General features: G+C 37.4%; 1 protein-coding gene across 1 annotated transcript in view; it reads left to right on the top strand.

Moving 5' to 3' along the window:
- Positions 1–24,507, top strand: part of ric8a (ric8 guanine nucleotide exchange factor A) — a 106,558-nt gene extending 82,051 nt beyond the window's left edge. The window contains exon 10 of the mRNA XM_067144218.2: positions 23,071–24,507. Coding sequence (XP_067000319.2) covers positions 23,071–23,203 — 133 coding nt within the window. The 3' untranslated portion in view covers positions 23,204–24,507. The remainder of the gene's footprint in view (positions 1–23,070) is intronic.
- The last annotated feature ends 218 nt before the right edge of the window (positions 24,508–24,725 follow it).

Raw genomic sequence — 24,725 nt, 5'->3', positions numbered from 1 at the left:
ACTTAATTCCAGTATTTAGCATTAACATTAAGCAATCGTTTAGTCAGCCTTTATTTTTAACGAGTTAAGAACTGTTATCAGACATGTTATTTACGCATTTATTATGAAAATATGTTCTCTTCCATTTCGAATTTTCTTTACGGAACAGCAGTCAACGGGTATTACTAATAGACTCTGACATCGCCTTCGAATGTCGACGAGAGAACTCGCTAGTGGACATAGCGAGGAAACGATACGAAGATAATCGATTGCATGCATCATAATCGCTGGGGTGCATTAATATCGATAGTGGAAACAATCGTGCACGCTTAATCGCTCATAATAACGGATGCGTCAGTGATAGGGCTCTCGCTGTAACCGAAGGATAATGCACAGTGTAATATAGGAATTTTGAAGGGACGTAAGAATATTGTCAGTATAATGGGGTTCTCGTTATAAGCCGTACTCGCTATAGTAGACTTCTACTGTATTTTTACTTCTGACTAAAGAGAAGAACATTTAATACAGTTCTGAGTAAGAGCTTGTTTGGAAGCATATGGAACAACAAGCAAAACCTGTCTAAAATCTCCACCTAGAACAATATCTTTCCTTCCAAAGGAATTTTTTTTCTATTTGCTTTACATCGCACCGACACAGATAGGTCTTATGGCGACGATGGAATATTAAAGGCCTAGGGAAGGGAAGGAAGCGGCCGTGGCCTTAATTAAGGTACAGCCGCAGCATTTGCCTGGTGTGAAAATGGGAAACCACGGAAAACCATCTTCAGGGCTGCTGACAGTGGGGTTCGAACCCACTATCTCCCGATTACTGGATACTGACCGCACTTAAGCGACTGCAGCTATCGAGCTCGGTCCCAAAGGAATTGGAATTACCCATGATGTCTTTCAAAAGTCTGCTAATGCACATGAGGGCATGCACATTAACCATTGGTGCTCCATCCCACATAATCAGTCTTGTTGATCTGATATCATCTGCTGCTTTACTGTTCATTGTTAAAGATGAGACAGAAGCTTTGTGTAATTTCAGTGGCAACTTAAATCTACTGTGTACCTTATAGCCGTTGGGTAATGGTATGGCAGCACTTTCGGTCCATGCAACTGATATCTCATCTAAATTCCAATCAATACCATTTTTATGAACGTTGTTACAGATGTGTTGCGAGTACCGCCAGGACCATCTTTGAAGTAAGCATTACTTTTTTTTGTATTCTCTTGCATAGCGTGAATAATTTCATTAATGATGAATCTTTGTTCACTGGGCGAGTTGGCCATGCGGTTTGGGGCGTGCAGCTATGAGCTTGCATCCGGGAGATACTGGGTTCGGTTTTCGAACCCCGCTTTCGGCAGCCGTGAAGGTGGTTTTCCGTGGTTTCCCATTTTCACACCAGGTAAATGCTGGGGCTGTACCTTAATTAAGGCCACGCCGCTTCCTTCCCACTCTTAGGCCTTTCCTACCCCATCGTCGCCATAAGACCTATCTGCATCGGTGCCACGTAAAGCAAATTTTAAAAAATTTTAAAAATCTTTGTTCATAATTTGCTTTCTGAATAATTGAGTTATAATCAGTCTCTGGAAGCATGGAAGATTCAATCCTTTTAGCACGTAGTAAGTCATTGATAACTGGCAACCCGAAAGCTGAAAGAGAAAAACCATGTAATTTTGTCATCTTACTGGTGTTGAAGAGAGTCAGTTGATAAGCTCTTTGCTGGTTGTAAAGATGTAGGTAATCTTCACTAAGAGAATCTTTAAAAGTATCCCAAAATTCAACTGAATTCAATGGTTGTTGAAATATACAAATGATGGAAAATACTGAAATTGTCTCAATTGAAATGGCATTTGAAAAACTGACACTTCATGTAGACAGTGATGCAATTCAGTAGCGTCCTGAATTAACCTACTTTCCATTGCTGCTTCCTTGAATATAGAAAAGCACATATTTTTGACTGTTTTTATATCTTCAAAACAGGTGTCACCTACTATGTGAAGTAACAGCAAGTGAAGATGATATTTTTCTGATTCCTGTGGGGAAATGTTAGACATTCTACCTGTTATTTTTCCAGCTGTGTTTATTACTTTCTCAAACATAATGAACTGGCATTTCTGGATAGATGTAGGGACTTCTTGTCACCGGATTGTTATTTAAATTAAACTATGCAATCAATTCAGTGCTTTTCAACTCCACTCGAAGTAGAGCTTCAGCAACAATATCATTACAAACATACACCTGCAGTTCATCTTTTAAATGAACAGGCAAGTGAACCACAGTATGAGATTGTTTATGAATAGGATAGAAAAAATCCCAGGTGAGTCTGCTGCGCCTGACTTTTTCTGTTGTTAGACATCCCAACGAATGTCAGTGGTGTGCTGGTCATTTCTCCTTTGCCGTACATCAAGCTACAGTCACCTTTAAAGCTCTTACAGTGTCATTACAGCAAGACTTTTGCAAAAATATGTATGCAACAGGTATTTACACAGTGCATCAAACTGACATGCGGTTATGTAAAAAGTATATGCTAATTATAAGCTGTTAATTGGACATGAAATTAACGCTAAAAGTGATGGCTACTGGTAGAAAACGTGTGAGAGTTTGTGACTTTACAAAAAACAATATGTATATGAGTTTCCACCTTATCAATACAAATTTATTTTACATTAAGCAGGTAAAAATAGTCAAGACTAGTTTCGACCCCTAGGGGGTCATCCTCAGTTGACAAGCGTTAAAAATGTATTGTTTACAAAAACATCACATGTAGTGGTAAAAGCTTAAATTAATTTGAACCAATCATTAATGTTGGTATGTCTGGTACATGATTGACTAGTGTGCATCATCCATGAAGACACATATTATTTTTTATGTTACTACCATCCAATTTTTTTAAGTTATACAATGTGGGATATACATGCATTTATGCAACTCAACAGTGGCAAGTTTAACAATGTACATTTAAAGTTGGTTCATAAGTTACACATTGGCTGTTGATTAGGACATTGGTTTGAACACTTTTGACTACAATATCAATGTGACACCTTACTGGCATATATCTTAAATGCTAAAATCAGTTTGTAAAGCCTGTTACTCTTGATTGAGTCTTAGTATAAGGTTAAAATTTTAAATGAAAACTATTTGCTTAGTATAGGCATTAAATAATGCTGTTAAAATGGACGTAGTGGTAAAAGCTTAAATTGATTTGAACCGATCATTAATGTTGGTATGTCTGGTACATGATTGACTAGTGTGCATAATCCATGAAGACATATATTATTTTTCATGCTACCACCATCCAATTTTTAGGTTATACAATGTGGAATATACACACATTTGTGCAACTCAACCGTGGCAAGTTTAACAATGTACATTTAAAGTTGGTTCACAAATTACACAAATTGGCTATTGATTAGGACATTGGTTTGAACACTTTTGACTAGAATATCAATGCAACACCTTACTGGCATATATCTAAGATGCTAAAATCAGTTTGTAAAGCCTGTTACTCTTGATTGAGTCTTAGTATAAGGTTAAAATTTTAAATGAAAACTATTTGCTTAGCATAGGCATTAAATAATGCTGTCAAAATGGACATATAGCTAAAACAGTGGTATATGTATGTCATATATGCCTGGTTAAAAACATATTACATTAATGTTATTGATATGTGGTGCAACTTGTACATTGTTTTGGAACAAATGGGGTTGACGAATTTTTCATAACAGTCTTAGATATAGTGTTCTAATAAAATGGGTCCGTAAAAATATTTATATGTACAAAACAGTTAGCATTTTAATAATCCGCTGTAGATCGGGTAATGCTTAGATATATATCTGGAGATATATTAGGCAGCTACTAATATTGGAGTTATTAGAAATGTTAATGGAGCATGTTTTCCATCCGTATGTCGTGATGTTTCTGGCTGGTGACATTTGTCAGAATGTGTTGAAATTATGCGTCTTGATGCACGTTGATTTTATCGTGGAAGCGTATATGTTGTAAAAACAAAGTACAGTATGTAAGGTGTTGGAACCGTGCATTCTTTGTAGCTGCCTGTTGGGAAGCGGGAAGCGGGAAGTAATTTTACACCAAGTACGCTTTCTGATTAGCTCGAGGCAACAGTCACCGTGGTGTAAAGGACTAAGCACGGAGATGGTACTGTGTCTGTGTTTAGGTGATGGGTTCGAAAGTCACTGTAACTGAATAATTTTATTTGTATCATGAGCTTCAAGGATTAAACACAAGGCCAATTGTGCTACATTTAACAAATGACATGCAGTGTTTGCTAAGAAATAAAGGCATGCAACATCGGATAGTCCTGATGTGTCACAGGGCGGTTGACGTGGAGCACTATGTTCCTTGACCACCATCTGTTGCCTCGTGCCATAGATTGTGACTTAATATTATTCCTAAATAGATGTGATAACCCAAAGCTACTGAACATGAATTGTTTGTCAATATTAAGTAGTGGATTAGGTGTACTTATCAGCGTACTGGATACATTAACATCCTCTGACCACAGACCACGCAATCTGTTAGCGCAGCCAAGTTATGAGGCTAACTAGAATATGAAATTAATACTAAAAACAAGAGTGTACTGACAGAAAATGTGAGTGAATTAGAAAAGCAGAAGTATATGGACATCCAGTATGCTCTCTGGGGAACGAGTGGGAAGTGTTCCTGTGGTGCCATGGACTAAGCACAGACGCGCTGACGCGTGTGCTGTTGGTAAGTGGGTTTGAATCCCACAAGCTCTAAATATTTTTATTCACATTTTAAGCTTTGAGGATCAAATACAAGGCCATTCGTGCCACGTTCGACCAATAGCATGCAGCATGCAAGTTGAATGTGTACTGGCCAGACACTTGGTGTAGCCCAGCAGTGCTGGTCATTAATTCCCCTATGTATTCAACAGATGAATATGTTGACATGCTCCTGATCTGTGGTCAAGCAAGACAGAATGCACAGGAAGCACAGCACCTGTACAACAAAAAATTTCCACACACTCACACACACGACAACCAGTACTGATGTTGTAATTAGAATAGGCTTAACTGTAGTTTAGAATTGTGTAATTCTTGTGTATTCCTTTTGGTATTTAGTAATTAATGGCAGGTGTTCTGTTAGGATGTTGTAGGCTAAAACTATAGTTCGACTAAGTAGTATTGTAGTGTAGTAGTATATTAAATTATCTTATTGTCATGTGATCTTTGTGTACTATCCTAGACTTTTTTCACAGAATAAGTTATTTTATTTTTCCTTTTATTTTCATTATTCCATAAAGAATGGCTAAGGAGTGTAAGTGTAGGAACTCTGGGTGTGGCCAGGCATTAAGGAGTAGGAGGGAGAAGTTGGAGAGTTTGAGGGAGATAAGTAGGATTCTCTCAGAAGACAGGAAGGAAGGTAGGCCTCCCTCAAACAATGCACAGGATACAATAAGTGTAAAAGAGGAATGGGAAGGAAAGGGGAGAATTTTAGAAAACAGGTGGTCTAATGTTTTAAGGGGAAGGAGATTGCAGGCTCAGGACTCAGGACAGGTGTCTGTGAGAAATCGGTATAAGTCACTGCAGGTAGAACAACAGAGGGAGGATGAGGAACAGGGAACTGTTGCTGAGAAGTGTGGAAGTAGGAGGAAAGGAAAAGGTAGGAAAGGGAAATATAGAGTAGAAGATAGGAAAAGACTGGTGGAACAGGGTCATGGGAGAAAGAGGAGGAATAGTTTATGCAGCCATCAGGAAAGATAGGGTTGACCAGGAGGGGAGAGGATCAAATGAGGTGGGTAGGATTGAGGCTCTGGTCATGGGGGATTCCATTGTTAGACATGTGGGGAGGTGTGTGGAGGAAAGGGAACCAGGTTAGAGTGTTATCCAGGAATTAGGTCAAGGCAGATGTTGAGGAAAGTAGAAGAGAAGGGGGAGGGAAAGGAGAAGGTGGTAGTGTTTCACGTTGGTACCAACAACGTAAGGCAAGCAGGTATAAGTACGAGACTATGGAGTGGGTATGTGGAAAACTGGGAGCGAGATTTCTAGATCCTAATGGGTGGGTAGGAGATAGGGATCTGCACTCAGATGGCCTTCACTTAAACCGCAGTGGCACATATGAGGCCAATTCCAAGCGCGGCATGTTTATATTTGTGCATTTCTTTTTAACATATATATGAAACTTACTATCTAAACAAATTGAGATGTATGCATAATAATGTCTAGATGATACTTAACAACCTCCATAAATTTCATTGTTTTAAACCTGATGTATGTGATTTTATAAAATTTTAAACATAGCGATCAGTATTTACATGGAACGGACTTTTGACTTTACATACCTTTACGTTTTTTCTAAATTCTGCGAATTGTGGCAACTTTTATTGATAATGTCAAGATATTGTTGACAAGAAGGACAAATGTACATTTTGCAAAAGAAAACCAAATGTGTAAGTTGCATAATGTCTGCGTAATATAGTTAAAGGCGATCGTCGCGTGTTTACTTGACTTTAATTTAAACCTAAGAATTTCATTTTTTGTCCGTATTGAACTGAGAAGGATGATAGGAAAAACTTAAAACGGTCCACCTTTTCAATACAAAAAGTTATATTTTATTTATAACATGTATTTGTACTTGGAACTAGTTTCGACGCTGTGTTTGCGTCATCATCAGCCAAAATGGGAAACAGGCAAGCATGTAGGCATTTATGTTACACAAGGCGTTACATTAAACAATACACATCTTACAAGGAGATAAAAACAGGGACGAATATAGGAAACAAATGAATCGTTGAGAAAACAAAAGTTATACAAATTAAAAATAACCTTAACCACACATCTTGCAGTGCAAAAGTGTTCTTCTTGAATGATTCCTGAATGTAAAACACACGCGCACACATTTCTGAGGAGCCAGCAGGCAGGACAAAGTAAAGTGAAACCTTAAGAGTTCTTCTGAGAAGAGTTCATCATTTTTCTATGTTCCGACTAACTAATGAAGTCTCCCTTGAGTTTCTGATAAACATATACAACAGGAAATTCTCCTTCACTCTCCACACTAGCTATAAAGAACAACGGTAAAATTTTAAATATTGCGTAGAGACGTGAAAGCATGATTTTGAACATGATATAACTCCTTCAGATAACCCAGTTTTTACACAAGGTGTTACATTAATTAATACACGTCTTACGAGGAGACAAAACAGGGACGAATGTGGAAACACATGCATCGTTGAGAAAGCAAAGTTATACATATTAAAAATAAGCTTAACCACACAACTTGCAGTGCGAAAATATTTGCCTTGAATGATTCCTGAATACAAAACGCACGCGCACACACTTCTAAAGAGCCAGCAGGCAGGAAAAAGTAAGGTGAAACCTTGAGAGTTCTTCTGAGAAGAGTTCATCATTCTTTCTATGATCTGACTAACTAATGAAGTCTCCCTTGAGTTCCTGATAAACATACACAACAGGAAAATTAAACAATACACATCTTACAAGGAGATAAAAAACAGGGAAAGTTATACATATTAAAAATAACCTTAACCACATATCTTGTAGTGCGAAAATATTCGTCTTGAATGATTCCTGAATACAAAACACACGCGCATACATTTCTGAAGAGCCAGGAGGCAGGAAAAAGTAAAGTGAAACCTTAAGAGTTCTTCTGAGAAGAGTTCATCATTTTTTCTATGTTCCGACTAACTAATGAAGTCTCCCTTGAGTTCCTGATAAACATACACAACAGGAAATTCTTCTTCACTCTCAACAATAGCTATAAAGATCAACGGTAAATTTCATTTTAAATATTGTGTAGAGACGTGAAGCATGATCTTGAATATAATATAACTCCTTCATTTAACCCAATTTTTTACACAAGGTGTTATATTAAACAATCCACATCTTACGAGGAGATAAAAACAGGGACGAATGTAGAAACAAATGCATTTTTGAGAAAGCAAAAATTATACATATTAAAATAAGCTTAACCACACAACTTGCAGTGCGAAAATATTTGTCTTGAATGAATCCTGAATACAAGATGCACGCACACACTTTCTAAAGAGCCAGCAGGCAGGAAAAGGTAAGGTGAAACCTTAAGAGTTCTTCTGAGAAGAGTTCATCATTCTTTCTATGTTCCAACTAACTAAAGAAGTCTCCCTTGAGTTCCTGATAAACATACACAACAGGAAATTCTCTTTAACTCTCAACAATAGCTATAAAAGAGCAACGGTAAATTGTATTTTAAATACTGTGCAGAGATGTGGAAGCATGATCTTGAACATGATATAACTTCTTCATTTAACCACCTTTGAAAATTTCTCTCTATATTACATAGCTTCATTAACAACCATTCTGTAGATGCACAAATTAATCTTGTAATCTTCATAGGTCCGGTATTCAGCTTGACAAGAATATAAAGAAGAACACTTTTGCACTGCAAGATGTGTGGTTAAGGTTATTTTTAATTTGTATAACTTTTGTTTTCTCAACGATTCATTTGTTTCCTATATTCGTCCCTGTTTTTATCTCCTTGTAAGATGTGTATTGTTTAATGTAACGCCTTGTGTAACATAAATGCCTACATGCTTGCCTGTTTCCCATTTTGGCTGATGATGACGCAAACACAGCGTCGAAACTAGTTCCAAGTACAAATACATGTTTACTTGACAGCGTCCCGGGATTACACGCACCAATCTGTTATGGTGACATGGCATGAGAGACTAATAAATCGTAAACTCCGCATCAAATACAATCACTGAATGATAAAATGTATATTTAATATTGCAATAAGTAATAATAAAGAAGGGGTGTGATGGCGCAGTGGTCAAGCTGCATGGAACCATCAAGACGGACTGGGTTCGAGTCCCGATTAATGCATGTGTGATTTTCGAGGTGAAAGTCGCGTCTGGTGGTTCGGACTTCGCGAAAAAAAAATGAGGTCCCGTGGCTTATGATACTGAGATTATCGGTCACATAAAACTACAAGCTTCATTCCTCCTCTTAATAATAATAATAAGGTATATAACTACAGATACTGGTATTGATATGTGGCCTAATTAATAAAGTTAAGTGTTTTTATGAATTGTCACACATTTATTTAACACTAATAACAGTGAATGTAAAATGAACTAAAATATTTAAAAACAACTGAACATTCAACGCTTAAGTAGCCTACAGTTTGAATGAAAGCTTGGTCAGAAAACAATATAATAAAATGGGAAAAAAATATTGTTCATTCTGCTTCTGGTATAGATTCATCAAAATACCATTTCCCATGAGGATTTCATTTACATTTAAAAAGCACTCGTCTTTCGTCGGTGGTTCACAAAACAGTTCAGCTTCATCGTTGCACTTGCGAAAATTGGTTACAAAATAAATATCACCATTACTTTCAGTTATGGTACAAACATAATATTTCAAATGTTTCTTTCCACAGTATTTTCCAAGTATGAAATCACCCACTTCAAGAGCTGTCTCACGGGGGTGGATTTTTGTCATCTGTTTTGATCTTGTAGTCTGGGTGTAGAGAGTGTGTGGTAGTAGTTTCAGAATAATATTTTCTTGTCTGAACTATATATTTTTGAATCGCTTCACATAATGAATATCATGTGTTCCTGGTAATGCACAGAAATGTCCTATGATCGAAGTCCACAAAAAGAAGATGAAGACATTGGTGTATGTCACAATGGCTACAATATTGTAATATACCAGCTGATGATGGCCATAGGAGGCCGAAACCGGTATTGATGGGAATCTGTTTATAATAAACTAGCAAGATACCCGTGCTTCGCTACGGTATTATACTGAAATTTATAATTGAATGCTTATTGTTTTAGATATATAATCCGCCGAAATTCGCGATCTGACTCGTTTTCTGCGAGAATCCACCAAAATTCTCGATATGACTGGTTTTCTATTATTTTACGGCACGTTTCCTCACATTTTTCAATCTTCCTTTCCAGCAATCGATTTCGTACTTCCCGGGCTAGGCTCTGGTATTCCTCCCTGTCAGTTGGGTACGTAAATCTTTGCCATCTTTTCCTATAATCATTTTTAATATGGATAAAATCCTTCAGGAGATCCGGCGTGGTGTCATATTGGGTGCCTTGGCAGCACTGAACCCGCGGCCGGACTGCATTCTTAGTCATTACCCGTCCAGGAGCCGTTTCCAGCGCGGTCCGCACATTTGACGACGGTCCGGTATATTATTATTATTATTATTATTATTATTATTATTATTATGTCTTGCTGGAATAGCTGATGACAGGGAAAACCGGAGTATCTGGAGAAAAACCTGTCCCGCCTCCGTTTTGTCCAGCACGAATGTCACATGGAGTGACCGGGATTTGAACCACGGAACCCAGCTGTGAGAGGCCGGTGCGCTGCCGCCTGAGCAACGGAGGATCCTTATAAGTACATTAATAACAGTAAAATAAATTGGTCTCACCTCCTTCTACACCCCACCGCCGTTAAGTTTATTTACCGCCACCCCCAACCCCCCAAAAAAAAAGAAATTAAAAGAATGCTTGTTTCTTTATGTTTAAGGGAGATTCCAAACACCAATGTTCACATCTATTACCTTCAGTTTTGAGATATAAGTATCCCCACAAAAATAATTTACTTTTTTCACTTCATTTCACAATACTCCTCCCCCCATAAGTGAATTTTCCCGCAAAAAAGGTTGTTTCTTTAATAGTAAAGGATCTTCTAAATACCAATTATCACGACTCTAACTTCTTCAGTTTTTGATTTATGTGTCCTCATGAAAGGAATTCAACTGCTTTACACTCCCGCCCTCCAAGATGTTTTCCCCACCAAAACGCGTTTTTCTTTTTTTAAAAGGAGATCCAAATACGAATTTTCACGTCTGTAACAACTTTACTTTTTATTAGATGTATGTATTCTCATACAATTAAGTCAATTAAATTTTCAATTCTTTCACACACACACACACACACACACCCTTCATTGGATTTTCCGAGAATACGTGTTTCTTTACTTTTAAAGCAGATTGCAAATATCAAATTTCACGTCTGTAACATCTTCATATCAGTAGCCTAATTAAAAGAATTCAACACCATTTTCAGTCACTTTTACCCCCCACCACCACCCAAGTGGTATTTGCGAAAACTAAAAATTCACGTTTCTTTATGTTTAATAAAGATTTTAAAAATACCATTTTTTACTTCTGTAACATGTTAAGTTTTTTAGATATACTGTAAAAATTCTCATTTTAAAATTTCACCCCTCTTGAGTTCCCCTTAAGTGGAGTTTCCAAAAACAAATCACCTATGTTTCTTTACATTTACAGGAGATTCCAAACACCCACTTTTTACGTCTGTAACATTTTACGTTTCCAAGATATTCTGTAGATATAGTCTTTCAAAAAATTCACCCCAATTTGTCACTCCTGTTTAACCGCCATTAATTGGATTTTCCAAAAACTAAAAAATACGTGTTTCTTTATTTTTAAAGGAGATCCCATATAAAAATTTTCAGTTCTGTAATATCTTTCGTTTCTGAGATATGTGTATCCTCATTAAAGGCATTCAACCCATTTTTCACCCTTTTACACCCTTCCTATTAGGATTTACAGGAAACAAAACAATACATGTTCCTTTATTTTTAGAGGAGATTCTAACTACCAATTTTTACATCTGTAAATTTTAACGTTTTAAGATGTAGACACACTCATTTTAAAAATTTCATCCCCCCCCCTTTTTTTTCACCCCCCCAATATTTGGATTTTCCAAAAAAGGAAAAAACGTGTTTCTTTACTTTTAAAGTAGATCCAAAATACCAATTTTCAGGTCTGTAATATCTTCAGGTTCTGAAATATAAGTAGACTCATGAAATGCATTCGACCCCTTTTTCAACCTTTTCCACCCTTCCTATTAGGATTTTCCGAAAACAAAGCATATGTGTTTCTTTATTTTTAAAGGAGATTCTAAGTACCAATTTTTACATCTATAACCTTTAAAAGTTTTGAGATATAGATACACTCATTTTAAAATATTACCCCCTTTTCATTCCCCCTTAATTGGGTTTTCCAGAAACAAAAAAATACGTGTTTCTTTATTTTTAAAGGAGATCCCAAACACCAATTTTCAGGTCTGTAATATCTTCAGTTTCTGAGATATAAGTAGCCTCATTAAAGGCATTCAACCCCTTTTTCACCCCTTTTCACTCCTCCTATTGCAATTTTCCGAAAACAAAAAAATACATGTTTCTTTATTTTTAATGAAGATTCTAAATACCGATTTTTACATCTGCAAACTTTAAAAGTTTGCAGATATAGATTCACTCATTTTAAAAATTCACACCCTTTTCACCCTCCCATTAATTGGATTTTCCAAAAACAAAAAAATACGTGTTTCTTTATTTTTAAAAGAGATCAAAAGTACCAATTTTCAGGTCTGTCATATCTTCAGTTTCTGAGATATAAGTACCGGTATCCTGATTAAAGGCATTCAACCCATTTTCCCCCATTTTCACCCTTTTTCACCCCTCCTATTGGGATTTTCTGAAAACAAAAAAATACTTGTTTCCTTATTTTTAAAGAAGATTCTAAATACCAATTTTTACATCTGTAAACTTTTAAAGTTTTGAGATATAGATACACTCATTTTAAAATTTCACCCCCCTTTTCACCCCGTTAGCGATGGAATATCCAAAAATCCTCTCTTAGCGAGCACCTACATCTTAATATGAATATATCCCCAAAATTTCATTTCTTTATGTCCAGTAGTTTTGGCTCGGCGATGATGAATCAGTCAGTCAGTCAGTCAGTCAGGACAAGTTATTTTATATATATAGATAAAGTACTGATAGGTGGAACATCTTTCTTATCTGTATACGTACTTCATAGGGGCCAATGGCATCGGGCAGATGAGCCCCTTTGGGTAGGGTGATGGTCTCCTCAGTGTAGGAAATGATACTGCAACCCATCATCTGTGTTTTTGGCCCAACGGCAGAATGGACGGAGAAACCTCAGCGTTGCAGGTTATGAACTTCATTTTCCTTGTCCGTATTGAAGATCTGCTTGTGATCAATTCCTTTAGTTTTGCAAATTGCCACCTTTTCAATAAATAAATAAATAAATAAAATAAAGTTTGTAATATATTTTTATTGTATTGAAAAGGTGGCAATTGGCAAAACTAAAGGAATTGTATCACAAGGAACCTCAGCGGCCGTGGAGGCAGATGAGATCATGCCAGGTGGACTGGCTGTGAAAGCGCAACTCAATGGTATTTCGAGTCTGTGGCAGTCTGTTGCAGTCATGGTACTAGAACCTGCACGTCACATTTCATTTGTGCCGCAGGGTACAATTCCGAGATCATAGTGTGTGGGTCACTTCCTTGCAAGCTGTGATACACCGTAAACAAAATCCTGCTTGTGGCACTTTTTCCTGCTGTCACGCCCTTCAACTCAAGTCTAACGGCGATGGGATAAGGATGGTGGAGACATGTTTTCGGGTTGAAACTGGAAGCCTCTAGTTTGGACCTGCACATTGGCAGCAAATGTGTGATGGTCGTCTTTCTGAGACCCCATAATAATAATAATAATAATAATAATAATAATAATTGTGTGTGACCTCCGGAGAGGCCTGGTGCAGATCTTTTGATTTGACTCCCGTAGGCGACCTGCACGTCGTTGAGACCCCCGTGACTACTCAGGAATTCGGTCCTGCATCTTTGTTTGGGCAGGCTTATTTAGGATCACCGCTGCCCACCCTGAATGGAGAAGGCCCTAGAAAATGGTGGCTAAACATCTTTAGTCACACTCTCAGCCAGCTGGGAGGCCGCACCCAACGGGTCACCCCTTATGCGGTTGAAAAAATAAGATTACCAAAACTTTGATTATAGGAACCTGGAATGTTCGAACCCTACTTAATTTGAAAGACAATAACAGACCTGAGAGAAGAACAGCGCTTGTCACCCATGAGCTTGGACGAATGAACCTTGATATTGCTGCCATAAGTGAAACCAGACTGTCCAAAGAAGGTAAACTTACAGAGTTCAGCTCAGGCTACACAATCTTCTGGAAGGGAAAAGATGAGGGAGAACACCACATTCATAGTGTTGGATTCGCTGTGAAGACCACATTGGTGAATGATTATCAGCTAACTCCAACCGCTGTCAGTGAAAGACTTCTGACTCTCCGAATTCCACTCTCTGGAGCTAAATCTATGACTCTCATCTCCGCATATGCTCCCACCTAGGATGCTGATGTAGAAGCTAAAGACCAGTTCTACAACCTGCTGAGCACTACCATCACCAAAGTACCTCCAAGGGACATTCTCTTACTACTTAGCGATTTGAATGCCAGAGTTAGTAAAGATCACCAATTATGGAGCAATTTGATGGGAAAACATGGACTTGGCAACTGTAATGCCAATGGTCTGCTGCTCCTTGGTTTATGTGCTAAACATGAACTCATTATTACTAATACTCAGTTCCACCTACCTAATCGCTACAAGACCACTTGGATGCATCCTCGCTCAAAGCACTGGCACATCCTTGACCATGTCATCACCAGGCAATTTGATAAAAGAAATGTCCTTGTTACAAGAACCACAAGAAATGTTGATGACTGCTGGACAGATCATAAGCTCCTTTATGCCAGTTGAGAATCTCATCTTCCGCAAACCAAAAAGATCCATCCACAACCTGCCCAGAAAGAAATTCGATACTTCTAAACTTCAAATTGAATCCATTGCTACAGATTACAGATATACAATCTCAAACAAACTGGCAAGTCATCCAGTCAGCAGTGATAGTACAAATTAGGAATAGGCCACGCTTCAGAAGGTCATCACTGAGTCAGCTGAGGAAACAATTGGTTTTGTGAGGGAAAAAAAAAAGACAGAACTGGTTTGATGTAAATAATGAAGAAATTAAATGTCTGATCAGTGCCAAATGGGAAGCCCATATATCCTATCTTCAAGTCTGTCTTCCAATGTGAGGAAATCACATTTCTTGGAACTTACAGGAAAATGTCAGGCACAAATTTGGGAAATCAAGAATAACTGGTGGCAACGAAAAGCTGAAGAACTGCAAAGACTATTTGATGCCCGTGACCTGCGAAACTTCTTTGCTGGCATACAAGAGATGTATGGTCCAGTTTGATCTTCATTGGGGTCATTGAAGACTGCTGACAACTCCATCATTTTAACAGATAATGGAGAAATTTTAGAGCATTGGAAGGAACATTTCTCTGCGCTTCTAAACTATGCCTCCAATATCGCTGAGGACTTTCTTTGTAATGTCCCTCAACAGCTCCAACAACCATGGATGGCAGTTCCACCTACATACAGAGATTTCACCAAAGCACTCAATCAACTAAAACCCAGAAAGGCTCCTGGTCCTGATAACATCCCTCTAGAACTGATACAAAATGGAGGTATACCCTTGAAGACTAGACTTTTCACACTCATCCTCTTGATTTGGGAAACTTGAGAAGTACCTGACGACTTGAAGAATGTTAGCATATCACTGTCTTCAAGAAAGGCGATCATAGTGTATTTGGGAACTACCATGGTATATCGCTTTTATCAACTGCAGGTAAAATTCTCACTAGAATTGTATTAAACCGGCTCCATGTTATCTCAGAGAGGATTTTCCTTGAGTCTCAATGTGGTTTCTGAACCTCCAGAGGCACAACAGATACGACCTTCTGTGCTAGACAACTCCAGGAAAAATGCAGAGAGCAACAGTAGCCTCTGTCTTTAGTTTTCTATCATCTGGAAAAAGCCTTTGATTCAGTACCAAGATCTGCTATGTGGAAAATATTGTGACATTTTGGATGTCCTGAACGTTATGTGGAATTGGTTCAAGCTCTTCATGATGGCATGTCTGGACAGGTTCTTCATGGTAACTCTGTATCAGATTTGTTCCCCACCACTCATGGATTGACACAAGGCTGTGTGCTTGCTCCTACACTCTTTTGCAGTGTACATGTATGCCATGCTGCATGAATCATCTGCAAACAACTTAGGCATGGAGATTAAATTTTGTTTTGATGGAGGCCTTTTCAATTTGGCAAGACTTCGCTCACAAAGACGTACTCCAATTACCTGGATGACAGAACTGCAGTATGCCGATGACACCGCATCTCCTGCTCTAACACCTGCAGAACTACAACAGTCAGTCAACTACTTTAAAACTGCATGTGATCGCTTTGGTCTTGCCATTAATGCGAAAAAACAGAGGTACTTGCACAACCTGCCCCAGGATTAACTCTTCCCTGAGTTCAGTATCTCCATCCTACACACAACACTGGAGCAGGTTGATCACTTTTCATATCTTGGAAGCATCTTGTCTAAACGGTGTACCTGTGAACAAGACGTGGATAAAAGAATTGGGGCTGCTCATGTAGCATTCGGATGATTAATGCACAGAGTCTTCATGTATAACGACCTAAAACTGCATACCAAACTCATGCTGTAGAAAGCCTGTTGTCATTTCCACGCTACTGTATGGTTGTGAAACTTGGACATTCTATCCCCATGATATCAAAAAACTTGAGCGCTTCCACAAACAAGATACATCTTGGATATTAAGTGGGAGGATTATGTGACCAACACAGCAGTTCTCTACAAAGTGCAGCTAAAGAGCATTGAGGCAACAATCATCACTCATCAACTGAGATGGTTAGGCCATGTTCACTGCACGAGTAATACCGGGCTTCCCCGCCAAATTCTTTATGGTGAACTTTGCTCCAGCAGTAGACCTCATGGAGCCCCTCGTAAGTGTTTTAAGGACCAGCTGAAGCACATCATGAGGACAACTGGTACAAATATACAGACTTGGGAAGAATGTGCTGTGGACCGTTTACTGTGGCGGAACACAACATCCACCACTATCAACTTGTTAAAAGAGAACGCCGCAGACATCAAGAGGCCAAGCGACAAGCAAGAAAGCTCCGTCAGTTACAACCTCTTGCATCCATTCATTGTGATTTGTGTGGGCGTATGTTTTATGCCAAGATTGGTATGTTCAGTCAAGGTAAACACATCAATAAACTGAGTTGAACTGCTCACTTTATGCAGGAAGAAGTTATATATACTCGAGTCAAGGTACAGCCGACGATAAGCTATATTAAGAGATAACAATTTCATAGTGTTCTGTATTGAAGTTGAAGTTGAAAGAAGATATATGATGGTTCAACCTTTGAATACTGTTAAAATAAGAAATGTAAGTTTTACATTCCTACTTAATTATAATTGGTACCAGTTTCGACCAGTATTCTTGGTCATCATCAGCCGATCACAAATAGGTATAAAAGACAATGCACAGGTAAATAAAATGTGAAGTTTAAATAATTCTGTCAGTTGCTGTTTGTGAAGCACTAAAACACTTTAGGGAACACTGTGTGTTGAAATTTCAATGTTATCAAGAAGTCTAGAATCAAATATGTATTTTTCGTACAACACAAGGAGTAGAAGCACGAAAGCAAGCAGTCACCATAATGTAACAGGTACCGCAAGGCATTGTCGTAGCAGTCAAAGGGACGCACCATCATTTAAATATTGTGGAAAAAGAAAACATATCAACACCTCAATCGCATCGACGTTCCTTTTGACTAAGCTGTCATAAACACAAACTAATTCCAATGTAAAACCTGCTTGTCAAATTAAGACCAATTCGAGGAAACTACCAATAAGTTGCATTTCACCGGTTACTACTAAGAAATTACAGAAGCATGCCTCAAACCAATACTTGATGCAGAATATTTCCAACGCATTTAAGACTTTAAGCTTTAGACACTATTGAGGTTTAGCAGAATTTACAACTCAAATTTTAATACAATAAGTCAACTGATAATTGTTTTTAAAAACAAAGAACTTGATAATTTTAGCCAAATCTTATTATTGTGAAGATATTACTGTGTTTTGGACGCGTATGTTATTAGAATTAATGCATATCCCAATGTTAGCATTTTCATTTTAAATTGTTAAACTCTCCATTGTATTTACAAATGCCTATGTTCGCGTATTTTAGCACTTAGTTTTTAGAATCAGAATTAAGTACAAATTAGTTATAAGCAAATTAACAATGACATGTCTTAACCTTGAGATAAATTACAAAGGCTGAGGATGCTCAAAACCGAGCGAAACATACCGTAGTGTTGTAGCATTATTAATTTCTAGCAACACAAAATCAATTGTATTGAAAAGGTGGAATAGAAAAATAAAAAATACAAATTTGTATGCAAATTACTGTATAGCAAATTTCAGTACGGGTCTAAACATGTGAATAATTACATGTAATGTGATAGCCAACCTGGCAGAAACCAAGACAAACAAATATATTAACCTCAAGGTTAAATTCAGTAAGATTGCTAAAGATATATGGTTTTTGAAAGAATGTTTAAAGTGTAATATAATACCTAAGTTTCTAAGGTCTTCCCAAGGAAATAACTTGTATGTATGTTCGGTATTCAGCCCGAAGGCTGGTTTGATCCTTGTACTATACTTGTAGGATGCTAATTATTATTTAACCACCTTTTCAATACATTACTTTTTTTTTTTTACTAGGAGTTGATTATTGTTACCTTAAGAATGTGTGACATGTTTCACCTTTCATAGACGGCATCATCAGTCACTGTACCTCCTCAAGATTAAATCAGGCACCTGAATTTAAAATTAAAGTATAATTACAACAGGAGCAGTCTAACGATATCAGCCATTGGCTGTTGATTACTATTTGTGTAAGGAACACCTACAGTGCTTGGTAGCAGTGGTCTGATTTGGAAATTTAAATGTCACATTATTTGGAATGTCAGGAAAAATATACCAGCAATTTGAGAGAATGTTGAATGAGACTTTACTCAGAAGTAAAGTCATAATATTGGAAAAACTATATGGTTGAAGTCTTAGATTCGAGAATTATGACTTGCAATAAGTAATTGGTGATTTAACTTAGCGTAAAAGGAAAAAGAATACATATTGGGTATGAATGTGCATAATAATACTACAATGTTACTAGTTGTGACAAAGGTATATATGCAGTGCTTAGTAGCAGTGGTCTGGTTTGAAAATTTAAATATTACATATTTGGAATGCTAGGAAATATAATTACTAAGGTTAATATTAACCCTAGAATCACAAACTTTCGTCTCCCAGAATACGCACCCCTGTAGTTTCCGCAGAAATTTCCAGATGCTAATGAACTGTGCCTACTGTGCCTTCCCCCTCCATCTATTCTTCCCCAGCTATCAACAATCAATGCTGACCTTGGTTTCAAGCATAAAGGTCCAGTTGTTTGTTCGCTGCGATATGACCGTCGTCTGAGAGACAAAAGTTTATGATTTGTGAAAGTGTTCGTGATTTGTACATAGCTGTAAATAGTGTGAATATTTGGTTTATCACAGTAATGTTTTTTGTACGTAATACGTAAGCTTAATAGGATACTGAAATGGAAAATCTAGTGCACGATGATGAATTGATAGCGGCAGTTCTTTTTGAATTAGACAGAGAACCACTCTCTTCAGGACACATTAGTGGTAATGAAAGTGATGTAAGTGAACTTGAAAATGTTGTAGAAGAATCACTGCATTGATCAGACAGTGATGCTGACCCTACCTCATTGCTCAACAGCTCAGAAGATGAAAGCGACCAATCGGCAAGTGAAGAACTTCGAACTTCATCTCAGGGTGCACACCAGGCAAGTAATAGTAATCAACATTTGGAATCTGACAGTGATAACGATAATGATAGAAACAACAGTAGCCACCCAAATATAACTGTTCCAAGGAAAACGATTCTCAGAGGACGAGACGGTCATAAGTGGTTCGCAAAGAAAGCCACAAAGGGCTGGAGGCCGAACACCAGCTCGAAATATTATTTATACGAGACAAAGGCCAGTAAATGATGGAGCAAAAGTAGAAAGTCTAATAGATGCTTTCATTTTATTTTTTCTGATGATATGCTAAACCAAATAGTTACTCACACCAATACTGAAATCACTGATAAAAATAAAAAATACCGAAATATAACTTCAACCAATTGCACATCTAATTTAGTAGAAGTTAAATCTCTTATGGGTCTGTTAGTACTGTCAGCTGCTCAGAAAAGTAACCATGTGAACTCTAAAGAATTATTTGACTCTAGTTTCAGTGGATCACGCTATGTATCTTGCATGTCAAAAGACCGTTTTGACTTTCTTATAAACAGTCTTAGATTTGACGACAAGACAACCAGACCTTTGCGTCGTGAACATGATAAGTTTGCACCTATACGTGAGCTTTTGGATCAGTTTGTTTCAGCCTGCACTCGTAACTATATTCCAGGAGGTTTCTTGACAGTCAATGAATAGCTGATTGCATTTCGAGGCTGCTGTCCATTTCGCATGTATATGCCCAAAAAGCCCAATAAATATGAGATAAAAATCATTTTGTTATGTGATGTTTAAAACGAAGTACATGCTCAGTGTGATCCCATACCTTGGTAAAGGTACTAATCCAACAAACCTCCCTTTGGCCATGTATTTCGTGAATTAAATTACTCGACCAATACATGGATCAAACAGAAATATTACGACCGACAATTGGTTCACCTCAATTCATCTGGCTGATTCTCTGCATTGCGACCATAACCTGACAGTCATTGGAACAATGAGAAAAGACAAGCCACAGATACCGCCAGAGATGTAAACAGTCAAAGGAAGAAAGCTTGGATCCTCCATGTTTTGTTATGATTGTATAAAAACAATGGTATCCTATAAAGGAAAACCAAACAAGAACGTAATCCTCCTTTCTACATGCCATGAAGTAGGAACAATAGCAGCTAGTGGGAAACCAGATATGGCGGAAGACTACAATAGGACTAAAGGTGCCGTGGACACTTTCGATGAAATGTCAACATTGATGTCCTCTTCAAGAAAAACGAGAAGATGGCCAATGTGTATCTTTTATAGTATGTTTAATACATCACTTGTCAATGGATACATTATTTATGTGCATGAGATGGTTCAAAAAGGCCAAAAGCCACTTTCAAGGCGAGAGTTTGCAAAGGATATATCCGAAATGCTAATGGCTCCAAAGCTGCAAGAGACACTTCAGACACCAACTTTGAGGCGCAGCATTCCTGAAGAGCCTCAATCAGGTACTGCTGAAGGATTTAAAAAATTGTGCGTTTTGTCCAGCAAAGAATAGAAGAATGACCCGATTCTTTTGTAAGACATGCTGAAGGCACATTTGTCTCAATCACCAGGCAAAACAGTGTATTGAATGTGCCTATTAAGGAAAAACTGACCAAAGTGTATTGTCATCACTAAGTGTGGTAGTTTTAAGTATAATATTCTGTATTTTGTATAAAATGTTGGGTTTATGCTTATTAAAGTGCTTTTCTTTTGGTAGTCTGACAGACGAAAGTTTATGATTCGTGTTACACTGGAGGGACTTTATGATTCTAGGGTTAACATATTTACAATAAGAGCAGTCTAAGGAAAAAGAATACAGTATTCGGTATTAATGAGTGTAACAACAATATCAGCCGCTGGCTGTTGATTGTTAGTTGTGACAAAGCCACATGTACAGTGCTTGGTAGCAGTGGTCTGATTTGAAAATTTAAACATTACATTATTTGGAATTAGGATCCTACAAGTAGAGTATCTTCAATACAGAACCATAATGATATTTATTAAGTGGTATGTTCCGAGCTGTCAGCGGAGGGATGGCGTGGAATGACATTAGTAGACGAATAAGTTTGAGTGACATTTTTAAAAGTAAGAAAGATCACAATATGAAGATAAAGTTGGAATTCAAGAGGACAAATTGGGGCAAATATTCATTTATAGGAAGGGGAGTTAGGGATTGAACTAACTTATCAAGGGAGATGTTCAATAAATTTCCAGTTTCTTTGAAATCATTTAAAGATAAAGCTAGGAAAACAACAGGTAGGGAATCTGCCACCTGGGCAACTGTCCTAAATGCAGATCAGTATGTATTGATTGATTGATTGATTGATTGATTGATTGATTGATTGATTGATTGATTGATTGATTGATTGATTGATTGATTGATTGATTGAGATTTAGGGATTGGAATAACTTACCAAGGGAGATGTTCAATAAATTTCCAATTTATTTAAAATCGTTTAAGAAAAGGCTAGGAAAACAACAGATAGGGAATCTGCCACCTGGACGACTGCCCTAAATGCAGATCAGTATTGATTGATTGATTGATTGATTGATTGATTGATTGATTGATTGATTGATTGATTGATTGATTGATTGATTGATTGATTGATTGATTGATTTGTATCGAGCTGACAGGCCGAGAGTCAGCGAGTCAGAATCAGTGTTGAATTCCGTGGTGAAGTCAGGCAGTCACTCAGTGAGACAGTGACAGAGACAGACAGTGCAGTAAGAGAATGTAGAGTGTGGGTTTAGAGTTGGGTGATATATGAACTTGTCAGAATTGACTTGAGTGGGTAGTCGGTTTTACCTTCTGATGGTAAAGTGAATAACCAGTGTATGGACTTTTCCTAATCGACTGTATGATGGTGAAGTAACTGATTAGTGTGAGGACTTGTTGATATCTGCCCATGAAAGAATCAACAGAGGATTGCTTCAGTGTGTTTCCCTTAATTGTGTTATGTATAATTGTGTATAACTGTGTGTTGTTAAGGAATAGACGTAGCGGCAATAAAGTGGTTTTATGCAAGGAAGTGAACGTGTCTCGTGTGATATCTATTTACACCAAAATAAAATCACATTGAGAACGATACATATTTCAGTTGTGCCAAATCTCCTGTAATATTTCTTTCCCATTTTGTGTTACCTATTTGGAAGCTATACTGCGGTAATGACTCTGTTGTCCATCCTCTGTTCTTCACAATACTACACAAGAGTTTCTTATTTTCATACTGAGATTTGCTTGATCTTTGCATCTTTGTTTTTTAGCTTCAACTATTCTTTTGATCTGCATTGTTTTCTTGTATACTGAAAAGCTTCTTCATTATTTCTGTTGGATCTGCCAGCCTTCTTGCTGTGTTCAGATCTGGTTTCTCCTGGTTGGAAAGCAGTTTATACACCATTATTTCATTATATTTAATGTATCCCTTGGATATGCTGTTACTAATTTTTCTCTTCTTTTAAAGGGATGGCATTGTGCACCCATGCCGTGTTGGAGAAGATGGACGTCCAGAGCCAGTAGAGCATGTATTGCAACTAATAGAGGACCTACCCCATCAGCAAATAAAGCCAAATCTGGATGATACTGATAGCAATTGAGCTAAGGAGGTATATATAATATGTAAGGCAGTATGTTCTTACTTAACTACCATATGATACATTTATTGTCATATGAACAAGAATATATGACAGTTTATCATCATCGTTGTTATTCTCTATGTTGCCAATACAGGAATACAGTGCAGTATCTGGTATTGTCCTTGCGAACCACTGTCAAATAAATGCCTTAGTGGTAGGATTTACAACCAGTGTAACTAATATTGCAGATACAAATGCACTTATTGCCTGTCCTAAGTGAACCTCACACCATATCACTGTGCTTTGCATGCATACTGATAGTATTGCCAGTTGTGTGATATAAAGTAAAGGAAGACGTCTTCAGCTGGCAAAAAACAAATCCTAATAACAATTTGTTAAATTCTTACACTGATATCAGATCATATTGTCTGGTTCAAAATAATTAACACACTTATCCACACTTAAGCAATCATTGTCTTCAAAATGTTAAGGGTATTTGATAGGGATGGACAGATGTGAAATTTTACTAAGGCCAAAGGAGAGCTCTCTAAATCAGCTTTCCTTATCAATACCAAATTAAGGATAGTAGCTACATTGTTCGTTTTAAATGATCACCACTTGGAGAATCGAGGTAGGCTATTCAAGAGGTCACCTGTATGTGGCTGCATTCAAGTTATTGTATGAAAATTATAAACTGGAATAAATTTGTTCTCTCAGTTTCTTGATGGAGGGTTTATTTGGTGATGTGATGTGGAGAATTTTACCTTGTATAGTTTCCATAATATAGTTCACTTGTCATAGATGGACTAATGTTCCTTTGTGTTCGTCTTCGATATATAAGGACCTAGCTGTGGTACTATACATTAATTACTGTGGATTACAATTGAAGTTCATGCTTCATGTAGTTCAGGATTCATGACAGGCCAAAGCATATATTATCTCTGTTTTAGAAATTAGCTGATAGAAGATGGACAAGTTGATATAAACAGCTAGTTGTTATTTTTCTGCCTTACTTGAAGAAAATTATTGTTTGCTTACAAGGAGACCTTGTCAATGTATCCCCACCATTTTGATCTATTTTCAATATACTTACAGGCCAATGACGGTAACCTTCATCATTTCAACTTGCAAGGTGCAACTCCTACCCAGTTGTGAGAAAATATAATTTGAATATTTCAAGAGTCCTAGACCAACATGCGATATATTCCCAAAATGAACATGCAGTGCAACGAGTAAGCTCCCTGCTTCATGAGCTTGTGATCCACAGATCGATTCTCACCTCCATAGTGGTTTTGTTTGGTGGTGTTTCTCACAGTGCTGCGGTATTCCCCACACCTCTTCTGACACCAAACTTGTAATCATGAGTTATAATTGTGCTATGTAGGTAATTCTTGAAACAGTTAACGTTTAACAATAAGATCCTCATATTTTCAATACATAACATCCGATTTTGCACAGAGAAGCAGATGACAATACACAACATTAATCAACCAATATTGTTGAAACAAATCAACAAAAACACTAAGGAGGTGAGACTTAATCC

This window comes from Anabrus simplex, chromosome 3, assembly GCF_040414725.1.
Source record: "Anabrus simplex isolate iqAnaSimp1 chromosome 3, ASM4041472v1, whole genome shotgun sequence".
NCBI lineage: Eukaryota > Metazoa > Arthropoda > Insecta > Orthoptera > Tettigoniidae > Anabrus > Anabrus simplex.
Note: the sequence above shows the minus strand (reverse complement) of the source record. Positions and strands in the feature narration are given on the sequence as shown.